Source organism: Sphaerodactylus townsendi, linkage group LG08 (assembly GCF_021028975.2).
Source record: "Sphaerodactylus townsendi isolate TG3544 linkage group LG08, MPM_Stown_v2.3, whole genome shotgun sequence".
Lineage (NCBI taxonomy): Eukaryota > Metazoa > Chordata > Lepidosauria > Squamata > Sphaerodactylidae > Sphaerodactylus > Sphaerodactylus townsendi.
The window spans coordinates 35,095,352-35,114,005 of NC_059432.1; the positions used below are offsets into that span (position 1 = coordinate 35,095,352).

The 18,654-nt window shown below is 40.2% G+C and overlaps 1 protein-coding gene across 8 annotated transcripts in view; it reads left to right on the forward strand.

Annotated features, from left to right (window-relative positions):
- The window catches only part of PCGF5 (polycomb group ring finger 5), a 50,140-nt gene that overhangs the window by 22,422 nt on the left and 9,064 nt on the right, over positions 1-18,654 (forward strand). For 2 of the 8 annotated variants that reach the window (XR_007245246.1, XR_007245245.1), the window contains exons 2-9: positions 1,465-1,779; positions 3,261-3,357; positions 5,170-5,225; positions 5,343-5,402; positions 9,495-9,643; positions 11,079-11,177; positions 13,816-13,901; positions 16,509-16,568. Coding sequence is in view for 6 of the 8 variants with exons in the window: in XM_048505382.1 (XP_048361339.1) it covers positions 1,668-1,779; positions 3,261-3,357; positions 5,170-5,225; positions 5,343-5,402; positions 9,495-9,643; positions 11,079-11,177; positions 13,812-13,901; positions 16,509-16,568 (723 nt within the window). In the remaining 2 variants the exon portion in view is untranslated. Of the gene's footprint in view, positions 1-921; positions 991-1,022; positions 1,193-1,464; positions 1,780-3,260; positions 3,358-5,169; positions 5,226-5,342; positions 5,403-9,494; positions 9,644-11,078; positions 11,178-13,811; positions 13,902-16,508; positions 16,569-18,654 lie in introns of those variants that run through there. The other 6 variants (XM_048505382.1, XM_048505379.1, XM_048505380.1 and 3 more) reach the window with 5 other exon arrangements.

The window sequence follows — 18,654 nt, forward strand, 5'->3', positions numbered from 1 at the left end:
TGTTACTTCATTGCTCCAGATTACCTCTTTCCAATGTAGCTGTTCCTAGAAAAAAATATCCCTGTTGTTTGGTTACACTCATTCATATGTACACTCATTCCTTTTTTCAAAGCTGTCAGGGATCAAGGCTAGGGTCGCTTGGGAAAGTCCGTCTAGCTTGGGAAATTCCTGGAGATTTGCTGGTGGAATCTGGGGAAGGTGGAGTTTGAAGAGGGGAGGGGCATCAGTAGAGTTCAATGGCCCAGAGTTCAACTGGGGAACTGAAGTTTATAGTCTGGATATTGGTTGTAATTCTGGGGGACTCTCCAAGTCCCACCTGGCGATTGGCAACTCTAAGGCTGCCTGGCACCATCCCATATGTTGCTTTTAAAACCACTTAAAGGTCTTCTGTTTCATGTCAACAAGATGTTCAATATATACCAGTGTGTTGGCCAGTCGTTTTGATAAGTGTTTTGCAAGTCAAGTCCACAGTATGCACTTGTGTAGCATAGGGAATCCTACAGCATATATGATTCCTGCCCTTTGTGTAGATGTGGTTCTGCTCCAGGGCTTGTGCAGGCAACACCGTGGTGGAAGCTGGCCTAACTCGGCCCTTGTTGCTCTGCCTCTTAATTCTCTGTCATCCCTGGTGCATACCCTTACATAAACAATGCTGAAGGAATGGATATTGTATAGTGGAAAGCTTTCAGGGCAGGAATCAACTGGCTGTTGCGGGTTTTCCACGGCCACGTATCCCGGAAAGCCCACGACAGCCGGAGACAAATAGTCTGTGCATGCTCAGATACCCTGTCCTTAACATCTAAACCTACCTCCAAGCGTGGGGCGGTGTGCGAGAGAGCGCGCGCCAGGGCTGTGGCGCAGCAAGACTTGCTTTGGGGCTGTCCCGTCGGAGGCGGGTGGCGTGGCGCGGCTTTGGCAAGGGTAGGAGGCCGCGCTTGCTCTTTCCCTTTCCCTTTCGTCGGCCGGGGCGAGGCCGCTGAACGCCGCCAGGTATGGGGCAAGAGACGTGGAGGGGAAGGCACGCAGCACAGGCCACGGCAGGAGAGAGCGCCAGCGCCAGCGCCCGAGGGGGAGGGCGTGCGAAAGTGCCGGTGGCCGGCTGCGAGCTCAGTGGCGCGTGGAGAGGAGAGCAATGGGAAGAGGGACGACGCTGCTTTCCAAAATGCCCTCCCTCCCATGGCTCTTTTTACAGGTTGCTGCCACTTGTATTGCTGGAAGGAAAGGGCTGTCCCCGCGTAGGCGACGCACCCGCCGCTGTGGCGTTGGCCCCACTTCATCCTTCCAATACAAACTCTTGGCATGTTGCCTTCTTTTCTACTTTTAAAGCCTCAACTGTGCTGAATGACAAGTGATTGCCCCCTGCCCCCCGCCCCCCCCCCATACCGCCTCCTCTGTTTCAGCTGTATTTTCTATGGTTAATCTCTCTGCTCAGACTTTCCTTTTTTGCTTTTCTGTGCCTTACAGGGCTGGAAGATGTCTAACTCTAAAAAGAAGGAGAGGTTGGGAGTCATCACCCTCTGAGAGGCCCTGCATCCCCATCCTCCAATGCCTGGAGAAGTCCGGCTGCATATAGCAGCTCACCAGCTCCTGTGATCCTGTCTTGCTTGCCTTGCACATTTCACAGCTTGGGTCCCAAACATTTTCCTCTGCTGCAGCTCCTGCCACGAATGGCTACCCAGAGGAAGCATTTTGTGAAAGATTTCAACCCCTATATCACCTGTTGTATTTGCAAAGGATACCTTATCAAACCTACTACAGTAACTGAGTGTCTCCATACTTGTAAGTAGTTTTTGTAAGTTGGGGTTTTTTTTAATGGCATCTTTGTGTGTGTTGGGGGAAAGGGTGTCTTTCTGCTAGTTGCGGTCAATCAATATTAAGGAATTGGATTATAATCTTCATAATAACAGTTTTAACACAGCTTACCCAGAAAAAATTTTGAGCACTGGTTTAATTACTAGCTAGTCTGTACATACAGCAAAAATAAAACAAAATTCCAGTGGCAACTTAAATACTAACCAAATTTATTCCAATGCGAATTTTTATGAGTCACAGCCCACTTTGCAAGATACCTATGAGAAGAAAGTCATACTGGGAGATTTTATGGAAGTGGTTTTGGGGGAGGAGTCATCAAGGATTGGTGTCAGTTACACCATGAATCTTTCAAGTGTAAATCACAATGTAAGGAGGAATGGGAGGAGTTGATGTAAAAAGGGTAAATCTGAGTCTGGCCATAACTCAACAAAATCAGCAATTACACTTACATATACTGGTTGGTTTGGAGCCCCCATGGTGCAGAGTGGTAAGTTGCAATACTGCAGTCACAGCTCTGCTCACAACCTGAGTTTGATCATGATGGAAATCAGCTTCAGGTATCTGGCTCAAGGTTGACTCAGCCTTCCATCCTTCTGTGTAAACATAGTCTGCCTAGTAAACATTGTGATGTGACTGGTGTTTGCACAAGGGACTACCTTTACCTACTGGATGGTAAGGAAGATCAGAGGTTCAAAGCCAGGGAATATCAGCACACTGTCCTCTTTTTAAAACTCAAATTCTTGAATCTTCTTGTATCATGCTAAAAAAAAAGGTAGTTAAAACTGGCAGAATTGATTGGCTCTTATATTACTGAAGCCATGGAAGTCTTGTCCTATAAAGTGTCTGGGCAGGAGACCACTTGAGAACAAAAATGAAAGGCCTTCTGAGCTGTTTAGAGGAAGTGAAAGGTGTAAATGTAATATATGCACTTTCGTTCATTCCCTGTGCACTTTGCAGTATCCATTGCAGAAGACATACATACACTAACTTGCAATAGAAACTTATATTTTAGATTCTGAATCTGTGCTTCCTGGTTGGTTTTGTTATCCTGTGCACATCATTAAATCTTTGTTATACCAGTGTCTTGAAAAGAATGGATACTTAACGTGAAGTAACATGCAAAGATCATGCCTCCTGCTGCTAGTCGTTATCTTCATGCATGCTCAGATATATGCATGGACTTCCCCTGCACGTTGGGTTACACACTGGCTTTAAATTCATGTGCAGCTCAACACAAGTAAATTAATAAAATTTGTAGGGATGACTATGATGCTGGGGGGGAGGGGGAAACTCTGAGTAACTGGGGTTCCAGCTGAGTATGGGAAGGGGTGGCAATTTGGGATGAATCCATGACAGACCTAAGGTCACTAGATATTATTTTTATGCCAATATTTAGCACTAATTCCTACATTTTCCATTTTGTCTAATATAAATCTCCTACTTTGTAGTTTGTAAGAGTTGCATTGTACAGCACTTTGAAGACAGCAACGACTGTCCCAAATGTGGCAATCAAGTGCACGAGACCAATCCTTTAGAAATGTTACGGTAAGGAGATATTGGTTATAAATTGTTTCAGTGGAACACAGCTTATCCTGATTTAGTGCAATGAGAATAGGATAGGATGTGTTAGCTTTTAAAATGAACAGATATTTTCACGAGGTTACCAGAACTTTAGATAACTGAAGTTTGAAGAATTGAAAGAAGTTCTTTGTTATTTCATGAAAAAGATTGTTATTGGAATCCTGGTGATGCTGATTGTGACTGAAACCAAAAACACCCTTCAATTCAGAAGCACTTGAAGTCATATTTTTTCAGGAGGTGGCAGAAATATCCTTAGACAGGGAAAACTCTTTCCAAGATTCTAGTGTCTTTTCCTGCTGCACTTCCTTTTCTTTTCTAAAATTGCAGTTCTGTTTTTTCTTCTTTGTCCCTTTCCACTCTGAAAAACAGGATTGTTTACTACAGTGAAACTTATTGTTGGGGAATCAAAAGGATGATGGCAACTTTTCCTAAAGTCTAAAATATGATGCCTGTTAACAGTGATGCAATAGATACTTGCATAGAGTAGGCAGGTTAAAATGTACTTTTAAAAAGTTATTTTCAGTTGTATACAACTTTTTTGGGGGAAATAACTGGTGAAGGGAAAATTTGTTTCAGATGGAATGTTTCTGTTCACAAAAAATATAAAAGTCACAGGAAGGGCAAAATAAGTTGTAAATCAGTTTTCATGCATGACAGTTAATTCATCTAAAGCATGAACTGTTGATTATACGTGTGAGTTCTATTTAAAGCAAATGGGACTTGAGTGTGTATGAAAGATACAGATGTAATTTCAAATGTGCATATCAGATTTTTTTAAATTGATGTAAGTCAGAATTGACGTGACAGCACTTAACACGATCACAATTTTCTATTGGCTTCACTGGGACTTTGTCAAGATTGACCTTAACTGGATCATGTTCTATGACTTTAGGGATATTACAAATCATTAAGGAGGTTTCTGGAGATGTAAAGGAAACTTCTCTTGCTAAGGGTGACTGAGTACAAACTCTGAGGTTTACAGTTCTCTTCTTAATGTCAGGTAGCATTGATTTAGAATTATACATAAAACAACAAGATGGACATCTTGCAGCTGATTACCCACAGGGCAGCTGCTGTACACTGGCAGCTATAGTGTGTTGGGACAAGATTTCTGTGAGCGGAAGCACAAAGCTAGTGTAGTAGTTCCATACATGTAAGCCGACAGGATAGGCAGTAGATTTTGGCTTAGATTCAGTGAACCATGGGTGGAGCACTGCTCATAGAAAGTGGTCTTCCCAGCTCCCTTGTCCTACTGCAGCCCCAACTCTGAAAAGCCACTCCTGAGCATTCATATACTTCCCAAAAACAGAATGGGATGTGGCACAGAGGCAGCAGCGAGAAGCAATCATTTGTACAAATGGCTCCCACTTGTGCAAAAAGCATTCTTCTGTGCATTCATATGCAGGGGACAATAGAAATGTAAAATGTCTAAAAAAGTTTTAATATGGGGAAATGTGTCACTCCTGTTTCTGAAATAAACACAGTGATTGCATTTCTATTAAACCTAAATTTGTCTGGCTGCTTACCAGTAAGACATGACTAATATATAACTAAGCATAGAAAGTTGTACTGTTTAGTATATTTATGAAATTTTATTTTTGTTAAAGTATTTATACCCTATCTTTCCTCTTGACTCATGAAGCAGTCTAATATTGACTTCCATGCTATATAAGAAGATTTTTGAAGTAAGCATTAAGAACAGCATTCCAGAAATAATGTTCTACCATATTTTTTAACTATCAGCTTTTTGATGACTTAATATCTTCTCTCTTAAAGGCTGGACAATACATTAGAGGAAATTATATTTAAGTTGGTACCAGGACTTCGAGAACGTAAGTTTTTTAAAAAAACTTTCATAACTAGATTTACGATCCCCCCTCCCGGGCAATTTCGTTGATAGTTCAGCATTATTGATTTGAAATATCACCCTTCTTTATTCTCCTTACCAGAAGAACTGCAGCTCGAGTCTGAATTCTGGAGGAAAAACAAACCTCAAGAAAACGGAGGAGGTAGTTTTACATTTTTTGATAATGTTGATGTTCAGTGTATTTTCATGGCAGAATGTTGTTGATGTTCAGTGTATTTTCATGGCAGAATGGATATGTATAAGAAATTGTGAATGTACTCAAAATTGACTCTTCATGCGCAGCAGTATTTACTGAAGTTAGCCCTTGTAGCAGTTTGTTACCTAAGATCCAGTAGGCAGCAAAAGATAGGTCGTATTAGATAGGTTATTATCTAATGTAGATGTTTCTTTGGCACTTATACTGAACAGGGTATATAAGAAATCCCCATTAAAGTAACCCTGTAAAACTTTATACTGCTGTTAATGTTTTGTCCAGTTACACTATATAGGATCCAGGAAGCTGACTGGTAATGTTTTAACATGGGGTCCATGCATATAAACATTTTTGTTGGAAGTTATCATTATGTAGATTTTAAGAGGCATAATCCTGTGAATACGAATAGGCAGTAGTGTAGTATCCTACCCACAGGGTCTGTAAATATCTGAAAAATACCTGTGGACTTCCATGTCTGATATCTTCTGCATGTATAATTTCTGCTAGAATTGCTCTAGGCAGTTCAGTGAAAGCAGAATATTGACATAGGTCTGGGTTAGCCCTTCAAGAACTGTAAACATGATACACTCAGCTATTTTTTCTGTTCTTCAGTTGTCTGGTCTTAGGGCCAAACTGGACATGATTCTGTCCTTATGTCCACCATGGGGATGCTGCCACCATTTTAAAGTGCTCTAAAATGCTGGTGCAGGCTGAGATGTTCCTGTTTCTCTCCATGAGACTTTTTAAGTGCTGAAATGGCCACACAGAGAGAGAGAGCGAGAGAGAGCATGCAGCTGTTTTGGAGCTTGAAAAAAGTATAACAGGGTGGGAGTGACATCGATTCAGGTCTTTGTGGCATTTTTAAATCACGTTACGATAGTAGTGGCACCTCTGTGGCCACAAGGGCTCCATTGTATCTAGTCCGCCCTTAATCTTTGCTGATGGTAGTTCGATGACATCTTGCCAGTGATGTTCTCAAAACTCAGTTAGCATTGTGAGTGTTTATGTATGCAGACTTGTGCTCCATATTTCCATGTTTGTACCTGGCCTCAGAAAGCTTATATGATAAGAGTAATATTTTAGTGGCTATCTCTGCTTTTGTGAGGCTGTTTCAGCAGTGCAAATAATTTACCACTTCCTTCCTCCCCCCCTCCCATAACCTCTTTGAAAGAGAATGTGAGTACAATTTATACTGTTCTTGTAGCACAGTCATACATAACTACCTTTTATTGCAATGGCAGCTTAAGCATAGCTCTGTTCCCATGGGGGTTGGGATGTGCATAACTATCTGAAAGCAAAGTGTAAATTGCTTGCCCTGACTGCACTATTCATTCCATTCCCTGGGAAAGCATGGACTAAAATCCTAAACCCGTAAAATAGTGTGAAAGTTGCTAGTTCACAGCATACTTGTCACTAGAGTTTCTAACCCCCTCCCACAAATAAACAGGTCTTCAGGCAGTATCTTCTATTTATATTTGAAATGCAATACATTAGGCAATGATTTTCAGCATATTACACAATTAGATAGCTACTTTAGATTGTTTGTGTAGTTTGGCTCTGGTTTACAAAACTCCTTTAAAGTATCTTCTTGCAGCCCACAGCCTTGTTGACAAGTTACCATGAACTTGGAAGTTTAAATCTACAATATATGTTTAGATAATATGTTAGCAAGGCAGGATCATGTAACAAAAGTGAAAGTTAACTTATCCAAAAGGTTTTAGATTTGTGCAAGAAAAGAAAACAAATTAGAGCACCAGTTTCTTACTAGACAATGTTAGATCGGCTATTTCTAAGAAGTTTATGCCAGAAATTTGTATACCTTCTGTCATTCAATAGAAATGCATTTTAGACATTATTTCACAAAGTTGCCTTAAATTGTACTTCTCTTCATTGTTGTGTTACCTAAAATGGTGTGATCTGCCCCTTTTAGAATAGGGGAATTAGCAAAGGCGTAGCAGGGGACATAAGCTCAAGATCTTTGTCACCAAAGTTTACAAAGATGGGTTTCTGCAAGAAATCCAGAGGACATGAGAGTAAAAGTTTAATGATTTTCATTAAAAGGGTAAAAATAATAGACATATAAGCACACAAATGTTCAAAGCACACAGAGAAGTCACACCATCCTAGGATATAGATAGTGTTGAGGGTAAAGGTCTGGAAAAGTGAGGGATTTTTGGGGAGTGAGGTGATAGTTACTGTATCTTGAAGAGGATTGGTCCGATGAGCAGAGTTGCTAAGTGCTGGATAAGGGCTAATTATAGGGGGAAATGGGCCCTCGGGTTATGCTAAGTGACCCTAATCTCCCAGGACAAAGGAGCCTCTTACCTTTCTGAGCGAAGACAAGAGAAGACACTGAACTGAAGTTTTGGATGCTTAGGTTAAGCGGTGGATAGTTAATGGTTTGGCACTTGGCTTAATGTTCTAAGCCAGGGAGTGCAAAGAAATAGTTAGCTTTTAGGGTGAAGTTGATTTAATAACAATTTTGGGACAGTGCCAAATACAAACGTTGATGGTCTTTGGAGGGGTTAGTCAAAAACTAGAAGATGATATTAGTATTTTGGCAGGAACTCTTGATGAAATCTTTGTTAGTGTATCCTTTGTCTCATGGGGCATATTGGGAATTGGCTTTTGGGAATTGGCTTTTTAGGCTGAAAACATTGATTTCTACTCTCTTTAGAAAAATGAGAGGCAAGTTATTTTGCAAGGCTGATGTCAGTGGGGGCTACTCCAAGCAGATTTTTTCTGTCCTCAAGGTTGACACTGAGCCAGTTGCAGAGGATGGCATTCCATCTTGGCACTGCATTTCCAGGCCACCGTAGAAGATTGGCAGAATAGGTAGTAGCATTGCTTCAAAAGCAGGCTTCCCGGCCACCCACCCACCCTGGGTCTGTCTGGAACAAATAGATCTATGATCTTTTTATCCATTTTTGGTATGTTTAAGCATTGTGATTGTTTTCATCCTCATGACTGTCTCAACAAAGGACATCATTTCAGCAACTTCTTTCATTTAGTTGCTTAGAGCTATTAGTACTATTGAAAAAATGGAATTTCTTATGAGTAATCCTGAAAAGTGATGATCTGTTATATCCTGGAAATTCACTTATAATTTTAAAAAGACATGCAAGATATTCTGTTAACAAAGATTGTTTCTAATTGTTGACTTTTGTAAAACTACATTTAGGTAGTTTACATGTAGAAACTACAAATTGCAGAACATTAAATAGACAAAAATATTTCCTTATTGGTGGGGGAGGGGTTAGGTAGATCTTGTTGTTCAGTTCATCTTCTTACAAGTCCTCTGAGCACATACACTGGACATTTACCAAGAAATTCCGGTTTTCATATTTTATTATTTTTATTTTTGCTAAATTTTGTACCCCGTCCATTTCCAACCCAAGACAAGATCAAGGTAGTTTACAAGAGTTTAAAACATAAATAATACAATAAACTAATAATAATACTAAAACCTAGACTTAAATCTACAGATGACAATCAATAAAACAACAGCACCCAACCTATAATATACATCTCACACCTTGACACAGTCCTTTTACAAGGCGTTGTCTGAGGGTCGGGGAGAACTGAAAAAAGAATAGAAAGAAGTGTGAGGAGGGTGCACATTTAAATGTGCATACTGGTAATTGATAGTAGATAGCTGTATGTGTGTATGTATGTGTTGGTTGATGATTTAGAACTGGTGCAGCTATGATGCTGAAGCTGTCTTTACTGTAGTTAGGAAATAGACAGTGTCAGTACAGAATCTTATGCTCCTTCCTGTTTGTAGAACAAATTCTCTTCTAGTAGTACATATCATAACAGTTAACAAATGCATCAGCATAGTTGTTTACTGAAACTAACCAGTTGCCGAGTTTCCAGGATTGTGTACTAGGTTTTGAAGCTGCACTGTTGGGCCAGCATGCAGTGACTTATATAACCCAATTATTTGCTATTCTGTCTCATTGATTCTAAGTATGTTGATGACTGAGATACTGGTACATAGGTTGCAGTTTATGAATAAATGTTTAAATTATTTTTTTTCAGAAGGAAATCCAAAATCTGAAAATCCCAATGATGATGGAGATAGAGATGAAAATCAAGATGATAAGGACTATCACAGGAGTGACCCTCAGATTGCTATCTGTTTGGATTGCTTACGCAACAATGGACAATCTGGAGATAATGTAGTAAAAGTGAGTTTTGAGAATGAAACAATTCTTTTTTTTGTATCAACTCTTTAGGTATGTTGCTGTTGGCTGTTCTCATTTTCTGTACCTTAATGTTCCCTTAAAACTGTGGGCAATCTCAGGCCAAACTTGACATTGCAGCAGCAAACCATGAGTTTCCTGGTGCCCATTAGCTTTTTGGATCTAGAGGTTAAATCCAAAATCATTTGAATGGAACACATTAAAACAGGGAGGGTCTGGGTCATTCTGTATCAGCTGGCTAAGGAAGCACTGAGTTCATCCTGGGCACCCTGTGAACCTCAATGTAGCAATAGACACACACTAGCCAGCCTGTATCTGTGGCTGCAGAAGAAGCAGATTTACCCCATTTTTTGCAAACAGAAACTAAGCAGCATTAGTTTCCCTAAGCAAAGTGCCAGTCCTATCTTTCCTCCCTCTCTGTGGTGATGTAAGACTTCTGAAGAGCCAGCAGGTACCAACTTTGCATCTGTAGTGTGTGCCCATTTGGAAGCAGCAGTCTTCATCTTGGTTTGACGCTTCTACAAAATATTTGGAGGCTCCCTACATCTTTTGATCTCCACACAAATACACACCCCATGTGACCAATTTGGTGGAGGCACTACCTTTTCTCAAAATTGAAATGTGCTCACGGGTTTTACAGGTTTTGGGGCATCTATGTCACAGCAGTGAATCCTGCTGAACAGCTGTCAAGAGGCAGAGCAGGGGTGGTGGTTTCATGCAGAAAAGCAGTGGACAAGAGAGAGCTGCTCAGCCTTTTCCCCTTCTCTCGTTTTCTCCTTGCAGCCTTTCTTTCCCAGGCTAGTTTCCCCCATCCTGACTCATTTCCATTCTCAGAGCCTGGCTCAGAGAAAAATGGTTGGGTGGAGGCAAAGGCTAGAAGGAGAAATATTAAACAAATCCAGCCTCATTTGAATTTGCTCCACACTTATACAATTCTTCAACCCTTCATTTGGAAGCACGAGTCTATCATTGGATGCATAGTTTGGATGTGTGTTTCATGAATTACATTATTAGGGTTGCCTTCCATAAAGCTTAACATGGACCTAACTGCTTGGTAGGGTTGAATTTACAGTGTTTTCATAAATGCTGCAGTCTCATCCTATGTACATAAGGAACTGCCCCAAAGATTCCAAGTTCATACTTAATCCATACAGCCTAATATTATCTGCTGTGACAGGAAGCAGCTCTGTGGCATTTCTTAAATCCGTTACTTGGACTCCTTTAGCTAGAGATGCCACAGATTGAGTCAGAGATCTTTCACATGTAAAGCATGTTCTCCATCACCAAGTATGTTCTCACCTCACTAATGACATCAAATGGTACATGTTTGTTTTCCAGTACAAGGTTTCTGGGCCTGGCTAAACAAGACCATACATTTAAAATATATATCTCAATTCATAGTGTTGTTTGTTTTCTGTAGGGATTGATGAAGAAATTCATCCGGTGTTCTACACGAGTGACCGTTGGAACTATCAAGAAGTTTCTAAGCTTAAAATTAAAGCTTCCAAGTTCTTATGAGGTACGAAGAAAACAATCCAAAGGTTGTAGAGTTCCTTGTATAATAGTTTTGAACTTAAAAGTTCAGTGGTGCAAATAGTTGTTGGCTTCTAATGCCAATGGAATGTCGTGAAATATGTGACATATGAAGAACTGCTGGTTAAAGGAAGAAATTTTAATAACTTTTGTACTTCTTTGGCTTGGATTGTTGTGCAAATTGCCTGAATGTTAAGTGCTATCAAGTCAGTTCTGACTACACATTAATGATCTCCAGAACAACCTATTGTTAAGAATCTTGCTTGGATATTTTCCTGCTTTTTCATTTCTTGATTCTTTCAACTTTTCCTAGCCTTATTGTCTTCTCCAGTGATTCTTGTACTTTGGTCCCATTATGAGAAAATAGTAGCCTCCATTATGAGAAAACAGTAGTCTGTTTACGGCCCCATCCAAAGGGCACTTGCCCCAGCCAAGGGGCGAATCCATTGGTGCACAGCTGCTGTGGCCCTCCCTGACCCTAAGACGTGGCACTGGATGAGACCCTAGTGCCCCTGCTGCTGGCGTAGCAGGAGAGGGCCGGGGGCATGGCAGGAAAGGAGCTGACATTAGTTGGCTTCCTCCCAACTATTCACCACCTTGCACCAGCTGCAGGCACTTACCTCTTAAGCCGCCATGTCTGTTTATTTTTGGTGAAAAGGAGGCTTTTTACATTGCATATCTCCCCACGCTGCCAGCAAGCCTCTTATGAGAGCAGCGGAGTGGCACAGCTGTGGCACCACAGCCAGCTGCCTGGCCACTTGGATGGGCTGCTTACTTCTAGGGAGAGTTCAGGATTGATTTGATTTTTTTAAAAAAAATTTTGCTTTTTACCATCAAGTCATATTTGACTTATGGTGACTCCAGATGGGGTTTTCAAAGCAAGAGACATTCAGAGGATATTTTCTATTACATGTCTCCATGTCACGAGCCTGGTATTTCTTGGAGGTCTCCCATCTAAATACTTGCCAGGGTCCACCCTGCTTAGCTTCTGGGATCTGTCAAGATCAAGCTTGCCTGGGCTATCCAAGTCAGGGCTGATTTGATACAGAAACCACTAGTTTGTCTTTTTGGCAGTCCACAGTATCCCTAAAGCTCTTTTCCAGCACTATATTTCAAAGAAATTCACTTTCTTCCTGTTAACTTTATTGATTGTTCAACTTTCATACCCATTCATAGTAATGAGAAACTCTATAACATGAATTATCTTCATCTTGGTCACCAACGAAACATCTCATACTCAAGAATTTTATTTAACTTCATGGCTACCCTTTCCACTCTCAGTCTCTGTTGGGTTTCATGGTAGCAGACTCCCTTTTGGTTGATGAGGGAGCTAAGTAATAGAAAATCTTCGACATTTTTAGTTTCTTCATTGTCAACTTCAAAGTTGTATAATTCACCAGCAGTCATTGCTTTTGTCTTCCTGATGTTCAGCTGTAGTTCTGCTAGGGCAATTTCTGCTTTAACTTTCATCAGTAGTCATTTCAAATCTTTCCTATTTTCTGCCAGTATTGTGGTATCATTTGCGTATCTCAAATCGTTAACGTTCATTCCACCAATATTCACTTGTTTTATTATTTCCAAGCTTACCTTGATTCATATGCCTCACATTCCATATTCCTATCAAATGTGTCAAACAGCTTTGTACTTTGTTTTTGCATGCATTCACATCAACAATTTAATGTCCTTTCGACTTAGTACAGTTATATCATTAAGGATAGCACTATTCATAGTTTTCTCAGTTCTTCCACAGTAGCTGATTGAGTGCCATCCAACCTGGGGTTCTGTTTTTCAGGGCTATACCCTTTTTCATTTTGGATTGTCTCATCATAGGATTTTTGTAGTAAGAGATGATCAGAAGTGTTTACTATTGCTGCCTTCTGTACAGCACTAACCAGGGTTAGCTGAAGTGGCATTGCTGTTGTCTACAAAAGATCCTCCACCAGTGTCACCTTCCACTACCGCTGCTGCCTAGTGGCTACCTTTCAACGATTCCTCTGCCCCAGTGGTAGGAGTCAAATAATTTAACAATTGGTTGTTTAACAACCAGTTCTGCTGAAGTGGTGCGAACCTGCTGAATCCCACCACTGCTCTGCCCCCATCCCCATTGGAACTGGTATTTGAATGGGCAGCAGTGATGTCATAAATACCAACCAGTAGCCTTCCTTTGCAGCTGGCTTTTTATCCAGGTGAAATACTCCAAAATTTTGCAGAACTATTTTGTTCCTAGAGCTAATCTCTCCCAAAAAAATTGTGTTCGTACAGCAGTAGATATCTGACTTCACTGCTTTTGATCTAAAGAAGCATACAAGGATGTCTAGGTCACATCCCAAACTACTTTTTAACCTCCTTCAAAAATGGATGTTTCAATCTGCAGTCAGGAATAAAAGAGAAAAGTCCTTGAGAGTATGTGAAGGAGTTGAGCAGATCAAGCCCATTTTGTTTTTATTTTTGTTCAGTGATCATTAACTCATTGGCAAGTTCTAATGAGGCATTTATATGCTTTCCACTTAAATGATGAATTATCATCTAGAAATGATCTAGAAAATCTTGGTAAACTGCCTGGACTCATGATTATCCTATGGTTTATTGTACTTGGTGTTTCTTTCCCTCTTTTTTCCAGTTAGATGTACTATGCAATGGGGAAATCATGGGTAAGGATCACACTATGGAATTCATCTATATGACGAGATGGAGACTACGAGGCGATAATGTAAATATATATCATTAGTTTTTAGTAGCAGTTTTGTGAATTTATAACATTTTATGGTGTATGCTTCCATTTGGTTATAAAATTCTCCACAGGGAGCTCTGCCATTTCTTACATTTTCTGCATTTGAAAAAAAAATCCAATATCTGCATTCAGGACACATCAGAAGGCCTTAATTTTAATAGGTTCCCAAAGTTACAATGTGAATTGTACAGTATGACTCTTACCAACTTACCTAAAAGTAGAAGATAAACAGGATCAGTGGTAGTTGTAGCCTTTGGTACCAAAAGACTCAATAGTTTTGTTTTTTGTTTGTGAGATTTTATATCCTTCCCTCATTCTAAAATTTACAAAATGACTAAAAATATAAGCTGAATTAAAACCATTCATAGAAAAATCACCAAAAACACCTATAAAGACTTTCAACAGCTCAGTTACTAATCAGGAAAAAAAGGCAGGGTGTAGGAATCAGCTGAAATGTGGCCTCTAAATCTCCATTAGCTAGGTATCTGTTGGGAGAAGGGCATTCCATAACTGAATGTTGGAAGCAAGTAGCCTTCTTATCAAGATACATTTTCATAGAATCACGGAAGAGACTACAAGGGCCATCTAGGTCAATCCCATCTCATGCAGGAACAATAAAAGCACTTCCAATAGATGGCCATCCAGCCTCTATTTTAAAGCCTCCAAAAAAGGAGAGTCCACTAACCTCCGAGGCAGCATATTCCACTGTCAAACAGCCCTTACCATCAGGAAGTTCTTCCTAATGTTTAGGTGGAATCTCTTTTCTCATAGTTGGAACCCATTATTCTGTGTCCTCATCTCTGAAGCCACAGGAAACAAGCTTGCTCCATCTTCAACATTACATCCCTTCAAATATTTACATGGCTGTCATATCATCTCTTTTCCTCTCCAGACTAAACATGCACAGCTCCCTAAATCTCTCTTCATTGGGCATGGATTCCAGACCTTTTACCCATTTAGTTGCCCTCCTCTGGACAAGTTGCAGCTTGTCAGTATTTTCAAAAAGATGTATCTGACATAGGTGCTACCCGTTGTGGTATGGAATGACCTAGGCAGGTTGGAAACAATTGGATAACAGGATTTTGTTTAAACTCTCCCATTTGCTGAATATCATCAATCAATATGTCTTCAGCTAATCTAGGTGGCAGTAGTTGACCATTAGCATTATATTTTGTGTTAAACATTAACCATAGCCGTAGGAAAGAATATTCAGCCCCAGGCTTCATATATTTTGGCAAGCCAGTAATTTTGAAAGTCAACGTGCCAATAGTTCTGTAATAATACAAAACATTTAAATTTATGTACAGAACAGCTAGAATGTTCTGTGCTCATTAAACTCTTTCATGTTCTATTATTAGCACTGAGATGTAGCTAATATTATATTTCTTCAGTGCATCATAGTGCGGTTAGTAGCATATTTATGTTTTTACCCTGCCTCTTCAAATGCTCAAAGTGGCTTACATGGTTAGTCAGAATAAAAGGGAAGGTGTACAGTTCTAAAAATAAATAATAGATCTGGTTAGGCAAAGTACAGTAAGAATGTGTTCTCAGAATTTTGGAATCTGCTTTGAGTCTCAGTGAGAAAGGTAGGCTATAAATACAATCAATTAATAAGTTAAATGAAACTAATAGGTAATGATGACTAAGCCAAATTGAAGCTTTTCCCCCACATGCAACTAAGTGTGTGCTTACTCTTCAATTGAAATCAACTGAAATTGAAAATACTTATATTGGGATTTCTCTACAAGACTAGTTCTGTGCTGTTATAATATATAACCAGCATCAAATTTTACTACATTTGAACTGTGTTCTTGTTCTTGTTTTAGCACATTTTTGTAATAATTAGCTAATAATAATCCTCTAGATTACTATCTACTTTTTAAAAATATGACCGGGCTTTTGTGAAATGATGCTTCTACTGGCTATAGCATTGAAAATTAAGTTTTGTGTTTATGTTTTCTGTATAAATTCTTGTTACAAAGGGTCTATCTGCAATACAAGGTTTTGCTCACTTGTATCTACATTGTGTTCTCCATTTCTTGGATCTAAAGATTCCCTGTGCCTGTGAAGAAAGTACTTCCACTCACATATCCCCCACCCCTCAACATACACACATACACACACAAACATGGGTTATAAATCTCTTCCTCCAGGTCTGTACCCTCTCCTATAACACTTGGCAACTGACTCCAGAGAAATTAGGGTCCCTTTACAGAGGCCTCTTCTCTCTCACCAGGTTTCTTTATTTGGGAGGATTTGGATGTGTGTGCGCCCCCCCCCCCCCCCCGCATGTGAGTTGAAGTGCATTCTGCTCCCACAATGGAATTCTTGGATCTAACCAATGTGTACTAAATTCTTGCTGCTCTTTTTATTTTCTAGATAAAAATGTTTTGTAACTTTAGAAATAGCCTATATTTCCAACAGAAATTGGTCCAGTAGAAGTTACATTTGCCTATTAACTCTGGGACTAATGTTGTTTCTGTATGGATTGTAAAATCCTCATGTGTAAAAAAAATTTGAATGACTGCTAATTAGTGTCCAGTTGTGGATGCCTCTTATCTGATCAGGAAATCATCTCCTTTGCAGTTTCGGTGTCAGAACTGCTCATCTTCGCAAGTCTGCTCACAGGATGGCTCTGTTTATCAGGTAAGAGGCACTCCCGACTGTACAATTACAGTCATTAATATCACATCAGTACATCCTTTATTATTCAGACCACCTGATGGAGGGAGGGGGTGATCCTGAAGTTCCATATTACAAATATCTTCCCGTCTGAAATTAAGACTGGAAGATCAGAGGCTCAAAGTGCTTTGGGGTTTTTAGTGTTTATCTAGGGTGTAAAAGAACTTCTGAATAATGTGTTCATTCAATATTTTTGTCAACACTAGGTGCTACTTTTTCCATTAGTATGTTGAAAGCCCAGCTAGCAGTGATGCATAAAACAATTACTCAAAATTGGTATCAAACCAGAGCAGACCTTAGGGAGAGTGTCATAACAACCAAATGAAAATGGAGAAGGTTGCCCTTCCATCTGCTGTTAGCAACTGATGTTGAGTAACCATAGTAGAAATGGAAGGCAGTTCTTCACTCGTGCCTTTGCTTTGGCAGTTCATTTGTCCAGTGCCAACAGCAAGAATGGCAAATAGTGCATCCATGGCCACAGACTATGTTTCTGGCTGGTTGCTCTAATGATTTTAAATGCTTCAACTGTTAAGGTACGTGCTGGTGAATCAACTGGATAAAGAACAAATAGACATTCTTAATAATGAGGAAAGACGATAGTCTAACTTCCTTCCATTTGTAACATCTAAACCAAAGTAGTAGGCCAAAATCTTTCAGCATGTCTTGTAGGTTCTTTCTGGCTAAAACTCCATTTTCAAGGATTCCCTTTATAGCAATAGGATGATCCCTGCTGTTATTACTGGCTAAAACAAAATATGTGACAGAGCATGAACTCAGATTCCTGCCACATGGCAGCTGCCACATGAATTCAGATTCCTGCCACATTTCCATGCTATCTTATGCCTACCACCACTGTGGAGGACTGAAACTGTCATTCCTTGCTTTGAAATTTCATCAGGTTGCTGCTTTTGTATACTTTTGGGGTGCCAGGGGTAGAGAAAGGAAGTTTTGTCCAGAGAGCCTGATCATACAAAAGATGTCCCATTAAGCTTTTTCAAGAACAAGTAGGTTCAACGAAGCAGTTGATCCATCAGTTAACTACCCCATTGGAATAAATAGAACTTAAAAGTACTTTGGCAGAATAGTGGCCAAAATGTTTTTGAATCATTGTCAGTCTAAGGAGTATTTTAAATTGCTGCCTGAATTAGCCCTGGAGTATAACATTTTTTAGAATGTAGACTCATAGAGTTGGAAGAGACCACAAGGACCATCAAGTCCAACCCCCTGTCATGGGGGAACACATAGTCAAAGCACTCCTGACATATGATCATCCAACCTCTGTTTAAAAACCTCCAAAGAAGGATACTCCACCAATCTGGAAGGCAGTGAGTTCCACTGTCGAACTGCTCTGACAGTCAGAAAGTTCTTCCTAATGTTTAGGTGCAGTCTCTTTTCCTACACCTTGAATCCATTACGTCATGTCCTAGTCTTTGAGGCAGCAGAAAACAAGCTTGCTCCTTCTTCAACATATCCCTTCAAATATTTAAATATAGCTATCTCCCTTTAACCTTCGCTTCTCCAGACTAAACATCCCCAGCTCCCTAAGTCTCTCTTCGTAGGGCATGGATTCCAGACCTTCTACACTTGACCACTAAAAAACCAAGTTAGCCTTGCTTCTTTAGAGCCCTCCCCTGTTCACTGAGCTCCAGATCGTAACCTAGGGATTGAAGACTTTTGCCACTAGTCACTACCTTATGTTTTGCTATCTTCCTGAAGATGGATCCTTTTACCCTGGTGTCAGTCCATGCTGATGCTTCTGAGCAAGTCAAAGAGCGAGTGGCAGTTGATTCAAATTGGTTGGGTGATTAAACAGAATCCCCACCCCTCAACAGCCTGAGGCAAACACACAGCCAACAACAAAGGAACCTCCCATACAGACAAAAGCTTCCCCAGGCCCTCAAAGAACAAACACACAGACCATCAAAAACATACACATCAGATAAGGATTGAGTTTAAGGATAACCCCCACAAAAAAAACAGAGCTCACCTTTTTCTCACTGTCTTTTACCCTGGTCCCAGAGACTACAGTCCGTGCTACTGCTTCTGAGCA